We start from the raw sequence: 10,356 nt of genomic DNA on the forward strand, positions 1-10,356 counted from the left end.
CAGCAACATCCCTTCTTCAAAATACATGACGCTAATGAAACAGATGTGGCTTCATTTGTTAAAGAGGTTTTAGGAGATGATCCTATCTGAAGTCTGAGTGAATAATAAATGCATTGTTGATTCCTTTTTGTTCCTGCATCATCCAATGGAATTTCCATTTAAGAATGAACTTAGTTAAAGCAAGGCATTGGAGTTTATGGCTGTTTGTGCGAATTGATCTATGCTTGACAGAAATCTCTCTGCTATATCCAGGAGATTCTGAGAGGTGTGTACTTGTACCCGAGTGATCATCACTAAAGCTGTTACTAGCTGTATGATCCAATATGAGATTCTGCAGATTAAAAGCAGATCGAAGTCCAGTCCCTCCTGGGTGTAGGGGAGCAGAGAAGTCCAGTGTAAGTTAGGCCTGGAGATGGCATAATCTTTGCTGCTGTTCCAGACCCTGCTGTTTCTTTCTTTTTAATGTATCCATGCCCAAGCAGCCATAAACTCTTAATTCTACTCCTTGCCGGAAAGATGTTGGCCATTGTATATATTTAAGTGAGGGTACTGCTTATGAGAAGCAGAATAATGAAAATAGACCTTATTTTTGACAAGCATTCATCCTCTTGATGGTATGTATCTTTCATTTGTTGCCTGGGTTTTAATTTTTTTGTGTCACTGGGGTTTAAACGTGTAGCACTTCAGAAGCCAGCAAGGATCTCAAAGAAGACCAGTTACTGTGAAAGCTAGCAGAGTTAAGGCAACCATCTGTGAAAAGATGCATGATATAATGGTAACTATGCAATGGTAACTAATAGTCCTAACAAGTAAGTGAAGAAAGATCTTCCCCGACATTTGTTGCATGGCTATCAGTTTCTAATGTCTCAAAGAGCACACTTGGATACTAGTATCCATGCAACGGGGAATTAATTGGGATAACAATCAGAATATCTACAAAACTATTTATTTCTAAAATAGCAAAAAGATTTCCACAAAATAATTCAGACCAGCAAGCAGTATTGAGCTACAACACTGAACGATGAGTGCTTGTTTCTGCTGCCACATACAAGAGTTCACACTTGTTTTTTTTCTGAATACGGGGATAGGAAGCTGCTGAGCAGAAGCTAAACATGTTTCTACATCACAGGTAATTGAAGGACGTGTTTGACTTTGTATGTTCCAACATACCGTAGATCCCAATGTCAGCACTGACGTGGCATGTTGTTTGCCATAATATTGGGTGTTGGCAAATGGTAGGTGTATAGAGATACAGTTTTATGAGTAGATGCAGCAATAAATAAAAAGGGGAAACAAAATAACACAAATCATTTACATAAATTGGAAAAATACGCAAAAATGGGAACAAACTGGATCCTGTTGTCCTTTTAGGATTTAAATTTTGTGGTATCCCAATTTTCCAAAAAGTAGTTCAGAGATGATTAAGATAAAATCATTGCTTCATGGTTATTGCACCATTTTATTGTGTAAAACTTAAAAGTATCATCTGCTTGTTTTATAAGCTTCAAGTATTCGGTCATTGTACAGAGCTTACATAGTCCTTTGCACTTTTAGATCTATGTTTAAGCACCCCTGACTAGATGCATACTATAAGGGGTTGGGATTGCTGTGATGCTTTTTTTTAAAAAAAAGAGCACTGTCTTTATAAAAGATTTAGATGTGATAACCTGAAAGTGTGCAACAACTGTTTCAACTGCAGAAGAAAACTCCTACCTTTATGAATTGCATTTGTATAAGGCTGCAGATATCCAAAAAAATTTCCATGCATGATCCTTTTATTTAATGAAAACTCTAGCACACTCACATAATCTACATTGGATTATGTCTTGGTCTCATCTCATTAATATGTACAGTAGCAAACTTTTATTATTTAATAGTACTGCATGGATTCCCTTGGTTCCTTAGTTAGTTAGTGCTGAACTGAAACAGATGGTTGTAAAGTCCCAGGTTTGTTATCCAGAGTGTACAGTGAGTTAATCTTGGCCAAGGATGGTGGGAAGATTACTATTTATGAAGCAGGTTAAGCTTTTAAGCATCAAGTTCATAAATATTTTAGTTAATCACTTACTGATAAGTTAGACAATGGGTTTTAAGATAACTCAATGTGTTTTATCTTTTTAGTAATTGAGCAACCAAGACTGCTTGTCCAGTATCCATTTTAATGCTGAATTAATAGCAGTAGAGGGTGATAATCATCTATTACACTCTCCGTATTTGGAGTCTGGACTTAAGTGAGGGGTCATCTAACAACTTCCCTGCAAAGTTTGGCAGGATGACTGCAGTCAAGTAACTTGCCAATGTTATGGTTTATACAAAAGCCATAACCAATTGCACTAGCAACACGTCAAGCCTGTTGAATCATGTGTCCCTATAAAATGTGATTCTCAAAATGGATTCCATCCAAAATTTGGTTGTGATCCCAAAGTACGCCACAGACACAGGCACAAATTTATTTTGTGGATATTTGGTTACCATCGGTGAGCTATAGGCAGATACGATCCTGACTGGGGAAGGATGGGTTTGCTGGTGCCAGCTGTGACGAGTTTGGTTTAAGTGGTTGTGGATGTGGTGAATGCACCACATTGGATTAAGATGTAACAAGGGGTCTGAGGAACCTACAGATTTATCCAGGAGAAAAATTCCTGAAACTTGATGGTCTCGCAAGCAGCTGAAGACATAGACCATAGTATACAAGTCAAATTCTGCCAAGATTCATTTAGTAAAGGATGGCTTGAAGCACAATTTGAACAAATGCAAAGCAGCCACTGCCACCTTTGGGCAAGCTCTCTGGACATGGACTTAAAAGTCATAACGGATGTGGTAGCTGGCATAGAATGTGTGTGCAAATGCAGCCTGCTAATTTGCACCCTCCACCATCATACAATTTTAAAACGGGCATTGCACAATCCAATTTTTAGACCCCTATTTTTACGACATTGGGCAAATAAAAGCATTTGTTGCAATCCTTTTAAATATAGTTTAATTCCCGGTGATGTTATTTTATACTTTAAATTTTGCCAAAGAAAATATTTTTAAATTCTGCATGGGTATGGAATATACTTGTTATGAATAGATGTATGGAGATTCTAATGTGAATGTTGTTTAGTTTATTGTAGGTTTGTGTCACACTGAAATGTACAGTCTGGGCAACCTGCTTATTGTAACTGTCACCAATTAATTCTTTAGTTTCCATTGGTTTTAAAGATAATTTTGGGAATTGTGTGGGACATTAATAATATATGTAGCTTTACATTTCAAAACGTACTTGAAGCTTCATCATTTACATTTTGTAAACTATAAACTACTAAGGTATTTAACATGGCTACATTCAGCTGTATATAGTTCATAGATACTTAAAAAATTTACCTTTTTATGAAATTATAGAGGAATAATTTTACATGAATTCTTTTCTACTTCAGAATGGAAATATACTTGCAAAAGGTCTTTGAGGATTTTTAAAGAATTCTGTATTTTGGGTCCCCAAACCTAACACAGGGAAAGTACAATTTGCTACGTTTGCAACAGTTCTGCTTTAATGTAATACTTCAGCAACCTGCCAACTTCACACATTTTCTATTATGTGGGCATATTTATAACTATTTCTCTATAATTGAACTAGATATTCAGAATTGGCACCTTTATTTGTGATGAAGTGGGAAACCGATACTTTTATCTGGAGGTCAAATTAACACCAAAACAAGAGATATTAAAGCCAAAGATGGTATAGCAATGACCACTAATAACCTGTGTTCACTTGATGGAAACAGATGTATGGTAAATGTGCTTTATGACTATTAATAAAACACTATTTACATGGAATTTGATATACAAAACCTTTTGATGTTTTAGAAATTACAATCATGCATTATTGCTGTTATTATTGAATATTGTTAAATATTCTTTTTGCTGGTTGCTTCTGAAACACCAATGACTGTAAGAAAGTAAAGGAGTTTGCTTTATCAGAGTATCCTGAGTCGAGTTCTTCAACTGGCATAAAACCATTGGAATTGGATTTTGAAGCTGAGTCATTTGCCCATTACTTTTTTGATAGACATTTTTTAGAAACATAAAAAGCCTACAGCACAACACAGGCCCTTCGGTCCACAAAGCTGTGCTGAACATGTCCTTACTTTAGAAATTACCTAGGGTCACCCCTAGCCCTCTATTTTTCTAAGCTCCATGTACCTGTCCAGGAGTCTTTTAAAAGACCCTATCGTGTCTGCATTTAGCACAGTCGCTGGCAGCCCATTCCACACACTCACCACTCTCTGCGTTTTTTTTTTAAAAACAACAACAACTTGCCCCTGACATCTCTGTACCTACTTCCAAGCACCTTAAAACTGTGTCCTCTCATGTAAGCCATCTCAGTCCTAGGATAAAGCCTCTGACTAACCATATGATCAATACCTCTCATCATCTTATTTACCTCTCACGCTCCGTCGCTCCAAGGAGAAAGGCCAAGTTCACTCAACCTATTCTTATAAGACATGCTCCCATTTTATTTAAACTTAGGACTGAGGAGGATAGATTGAAGAAGTTTTCTGTGTACGGTGTAGAAGATTTCAGTCTTTTATCACGTTATTCCTAATGGAGCTGATCTCTCTGGTAACAAATCATTAGTAAGTTCTGATGTTCTACTAATGATGTTGAGTTAAGCTCCAGTTTAGTGATAATGACAACCAAAAGCTAGGATGCAGAAAGTGTCATTATATGGGACTGAGGGTTTCTGCTGGCTGCCTTCTGCAGAAGGCAATCTATTGATTTCAAACAATGAATGCTGATTTCCTAAATGATCTTCCTTATCCCTTTCTAGTTTTACTGCAGCCAACAATCCTTCAATGTTTTCCTTCCTTTTGCTGATAAGGAATTTTAAGTTACACTGAAAAATAAAACAGAAGTAATCCTCAAGGATAGGGTTGTAGTTATAAGGCACAAAAATAGGCCCTTGGTCTACCTAAGCAGAGAGCAAAAAGGCGGGCTCCTTTTATTTGATCACCTGAAGAGCCACAACAGGCCGTGAATGCAACTGTGGCAAAGTGCTCAAAATGTTGGCTTAACTCTTCCTTTTCTTATGCATTGTTGCAGCTATTAATAGCAAACAGCTCCCATCTAATGACAGAGTTCGCAGGCATTTGTATCCTATTTTATTGGGAGCTAGAGTTATGACAGCATAGCTAGTTAAGAGCATATTTGGAAGTGTGTTGCTCTAATCATTGCATCGTGTGTAGAGCCTCATTGGGCATATGCTGAAAGAAAGTCCACTAATCTGATCTGGGATGTTGCGATTTGCTTTCTCATTGTATTTTAATCCAATATTGCATTGTTTTGACACTGTACATTTTGTATTTTGCTAATTGGTTATCTTGCTAAATGTGTGCTAGTAATGTAACTGGGATGTATGTCCAAGGATAAATGGAGTGCCAGTTCAGTAGCTTTTATACAAATCTGTTCTCTTCCCCAATGTTGCCCCATCCCCACATGTATTCAAAAATAAAGACTTTTTGTAATATAGAATGTGATGTTTTTAAAAAATATATTATTTGGAGTTGTTAATCCTTTTCATCCACCCCAGTGTTAATCTCTGCTGAGTTAATAATTAGTAACTTTTTTAAGTGAAGAACCTGAAAGGATTTGAGGCACAGTAGGCACAGGGTAGATCATTCCAAAGAAGTAGTGTTCTAAAGGAAGGTTGACGCAACTGATTAAGGGAAATCAAAGACGGCATAAAGTAAAAGAGGGCATATAATATAGCAAAAAAGTAAATGAGAGGATGGGAAGCTTTTAAAAACTAACAGAAGGCAACTGAAGCCATAAGAAGAGAAAAGATGAAATATGAAGGCAAGGTAACCAACAATATAAAGGAAGATATTGAAATAGTTTTTTTCAGATATATAAAGAGTAAAAGAAAGATCAGAGCAGATATTGAACTGCTGGGAAATGACGCCAGTGAGGTAGTAATGGGGGACAAAGAAATGGTGGACGAACTTCAGTATTTTTCATCAGTTTTCACTGTGGAAGATGAGCGGTTTGCCAGAAATTTGAGAGTGTTAGGGGCCAAATGTGAGTGTAGTTGCTATAACTAAGGAGAAAGTGCTTGGGAAGCTAAAAGGTTTGAAGGTAGATAAGTCACCTGGGCCAGATGGACCACACCCCAGAATTCTGATAATCCTTAAGGGATTGTGGAGGCATTAGGAGTAAACTTTCAAGAATCGTGATTCTGTTGTCGGTTCAGAGGACAGGGAAATTGCAAGTGTCACTCCACTCGTTGAAGAGAGGGAGGCAGAAGAAACTGAAGTCTAGTTAGCTTGACTTCAGTGGTTAGAATCATGGAGAAGTACTGCACAGAAACGAGCCTTTGGACTATCTAGTACATGCCAAAACTGTTTAACCTGCCTACCCCCACAAACCTGCTCTGGGACCCTAGCCCTCCATACCCCTACTATCTATGTACCTATCCAAATTTCTCTTAAACATCGAAATTGAGCTCACATGCACCACTTGTGTTAGTAGCTCATTCCATGCTCTTATGACCCTCTGAGTGAAGTTTCCCCTTAAACTTCCAACCTTTCACCCTTAACCCATGATCTCTGGTTGTTCCACCCAACCTCAGTAGAAAAAGCCTGCTTGCATTTACCCTATCAATACCCCTCATAATTTTGTATCCCTCTATCAAATCTCAATCTTTTGCATTCTGAAGAATACAGTTCTAACCTATTCAATCTTTCCTTATAACTCAGGTCCTCCAGACTCTTTCAGCCTTGTTTACATCTTTCCTGCAGGTAGGTGACCAAAACTGCACACAATACTTCAAATTAGGCCTCACCAATGTCTTGTACAACTTCAACATAACATCCCATCTTCTGTACTAAATATGTTGATTTATGAAGGCCAATGTGCCAAACACTTCCTTTACAATCCTGTCCAAATGTGTCACCACTTTCACCGAATTAAGGACCTGTATTCCCAGATCCCTTTGTTCTACCACACTCCTCAGTACCCTACTGTTCACTGTGTAAGACCTACTCTGGTTGATACTACTGAAGTGCAAAACCTTGCACTTGTCAGCATTAAATTCCGTTTGCCATTTTCAGCCCATTTTTCCAGCTGATGTAGATCCCTCTGCAAGCTATGATAGCTTTCCTCACTCTGCAGCACACCCTTGGTGTCATCTGCAAATTTGCTAATCCAGTTAACCACATTATCATCCAGATCACTGATAAAGATGACAAACAACGAAGGGTCCAGCAGTGATCCCTGTGGCACGCCACTAGTCACAGGTCTCCATTCAGAGATACAATGCTCTACTACCACTCTCTGGCTTCTCCCACAAAGCCAATGTTTAATCCAATGTAATACCTCAATGAATGCCAAGTGACTGAAACTTCCTGACCAGTCTCCCATGTGAAACCTTATCAAATCTCTTGCTGAAGTCCACATGGACAACATCCACTGCCTTGCCTTGCCTTCATCCAATTTCCTGGTAACTTCCTGGAAAGACACTGAAATTGGTTCGACTTGGCCTACTGCACATGAAGCCGTGCTGACTATCCTTAATCAGTCCATGTCTATCCAAATACTTGTATATCTAGTCTCTCAGAAAACCTTCCAATAATTTTCCCGCAACTAATGTCAGACTCACTGGCCTATAATTTCCTGGTTTATTTTTAGAAACTTTTTTATTAACAGCATAACAACATAGACTATCCTCCAATCCTCTGGTACCTCCCCTATCTCTAAGGATGATTTAAATATCTCTACTAGGGCCCCCACAACCTCTGCACTTGCCTCCTGTTGGGTCCGAAGGAACACTTTGTCAGACCCTTATGATTTATCCACTCTGATTTGCCTCAGTGTAGCAAAGACAACCTCTATAATCTGTACAGGGTCCATGAAGTTGATGCCATTTCCCCACATTTCTATGGACCCTGTGTCCTAAGTAAACACAGATGCAAAGAATTAATTTCAGATCTCTCCCATATATTTTGGCTCCGCACATGAATTACCATCCTGGTCTTCCAGAGGACCAATTTTGCCCCTTGCTATCCTGTTGCTTTTAACTTATCTGTAGAATCCCTTAGGATTCTCCTTTTGCTAGTCTGGTAGAGCAACTCCATGCCTCCTTTTAGCCTTCCTGGTCTCTTTAAGTGTTCTCTTGCATTTCTTATACTCCATGAGCACCTCATTTGTTCCTTCTTGCCTAGACCTGCTATGCATCTGCTTTTTTTTCTCTCCTCTTAACTAGGGCCTCAGCATCACTTGAAAACCAAGGTTCCCTTCACTTGTTATCTTTACCTTTTATTCTGACAGGCACTACAAGCTTTGTATTATCAAAATTTCATTTTTGAAGGCCTTCCAGTTTCCAAGTACACCTTTGCTGGAACACAGCCTGTCCCACTCCATACTTGCCAGATCATTTCTGGTACCATCGACACTGGCCTTTCTCCAACTTTGTCTCAATCTGGGAACCAGACCTATCCTTTTGCATATTTACTTTGGGGGGAAAATGTCATTGTAGTTACTGTATGCGAAGTGTTCCCCTACACAAACATCTGTCACCTACCCTGTCTCATTTCCTAATAGCCAGTCCAGTATTGCATGCTCTCGCATTGGACTTCTACATACTGATGGCAGAAACTTCCCTGAACACGTTTGAGAAATTCTATCCTATCCAGTCCTTTTACAGTATGGAATTCCCAGTCAATATATGGAAAGTTAAAATTGCCTACTATAACAACCTTATGTTTCTTGCAACAGTCTGTGATCTCTTTTACAAATTTGTTCCTCTAAATCCCTAAGACTGTTGGGTGGTCTGTAATATAGCCCCATTAACGTGGTCATACCTTTCTTGTTTCTCAGCTCCACTCATAACGCCTCACTAGTCGAGTTTCCAGTCTGTCCTGACTCGTAACACTGTATCTCCTCCTTTAATCCTTCCCACTCTGTCACATTTAAAACAATGGAATCCTGGAATATTGAGCTGCCAGTCCTGTCCCTCCTACAACCAAGTCTCACTAATGGGTACAATGTCATAATTCCAGGTGTTGATCCATGCCCTGAGCTTATCCACCTTTCCTACCATGCTACTTGCATTGAAATATATGCAGCTCAGGACATTAGTCATGCTATGGTCAATCTTTTGATTCCTGACTTTGTCTGAGGTCTTACCAGCATCTGCTTCCACAACCTTTCCACTAACTGTTCTGGCACTCTGGTTAGAACCCCACTATGCAGCATTAACAAACCTTTCCACAAGGGTTTTTGTCCCCCTCCAGTTCAGATGCAAACTGTCCCTTTTGTACAGGTCCACTTTCCCTGGAAGAGAGCCTTCTGATCCAAAAAATCTAATGCCCTCCCAACTACACCAACTAACTCCTTAGCCACATATTAAACGGTATAAACTTCCTAGTTCTGGCTTCATTAGTACGCGGCACAGGTAGCAATCTTGGGGTCACAGCCTTGGAAGCCCTGTCCTTGAGCTTAGCACATAACTCCTGAACCAGAACATCATCACTCAACCTACCTATGTCATTGGAACCTACATGGACTATGACTTCCTGATGTTCACCCTCCCAATTAAGAATGTTGAGGACTCGGTCCAAGATGTCCTGGCACCTGGGAGGCAACATAACATTCAGAAATCTCGTTCTTGCCCACAGAACCTCTTGTCTGTTCCTCTAAATAACGAATCTGTTATTACCGCAGCAAACTACTCTCCCCCCCCCCCCCCACTTCCCTTCTGAGTCACAGAGGCAGACTTAGTGCCAGAGACCTGGCCGCGGTGACTTTCCTCTGTTCAGTCATCCCCCATCCCTCAACATTATTCAAAGTAATATACCTGTTCTTGCAGGGTATAGTCACAGGGAGCCAGGGCAGAGTACTCTTAACCCCTTCCCCTTCCTCACTGTCAACTCATTTTCCTGTGTCCTGCACCCTGTGTGTAACTACCCTCTATCCTATCTTCCACCCCTTCAGCCTCCCAAGTGATCCTGAGTTCATCCAGTTCTAAATCCAGCTCCAACAGCTTAATGTGGTTTGTTAGAAGCTGCAGCTGGAAGCATTTCTCGAAGTTGCAGTTATCTGGGACATTGGAGGTCTACCTGCTTTCCCACATCCCGCAAGAGGAGCATTCAGCTATCCTGCCTGATATCTCTACTGTCCTAACTGAGCACATATAAAGAAGGGAAGGGGAAAAAAGACTTCGAGCTTTTCTTTTTTGTCTTCTCTGACTGAAACTTCTCAAAGAGCTAAAGCCTCACCACCCTTAGTCACTCCTTCAATGGCTTTTGTGCTCGCCCGTGCCTTCCTTTAATTTGCTCTTGCTAATCAATCCCAAATGCTGATTGGTTGTTGGTCCAA

The 10,356-nt window shown here is 39.8% G+C and overlaps 1 protein-coding gene across 6 annotated transcripts in view; it reads left to right on the forward strand.

Moving 5' to 3' along the window:
- Window positions 1–5,511, forward strand: part of LOC134351859 (dual specificity mitogen-activated protein kinase kinase 6-like) — a 205,271-nt gene extending 199,760 nt beyond the window's left edge. For all 6 annotated transcript variants that reach the window (XM_063058686.1, XM_063058683.1, XM_063058684.1 and 3 more), the window contains one exon: window positions 4–5,511. In XM_063058686.1, the coding sequence (XP_062914756.1) occupies window positions 4–90 (87 nt within the window). In that variant the 3' untranslated portion in view covers window positions 91–5,511. The remainder of the gene's footprint in view (window positions 1–3) is intronic.
- Window positions 5,512–10,356: the final 4,845 nt, after the last annotated feature.

This window comes from Mobula hypostoma, chromosome 9 (assembly GCF_963921235.1).
Source record: "Mobula hypostoma chromosome 9, sMobHyp1.1, whole genome shotgun sequence".
In the NCBI taxonomy this organism is placed as follows: domain Eukaryota; kingdom Metazoa; phylum Chordata; class Chondrichthyes; order Myliobatiformes; family Myliobatidae; genus Mobula; species Mobula hypostoma.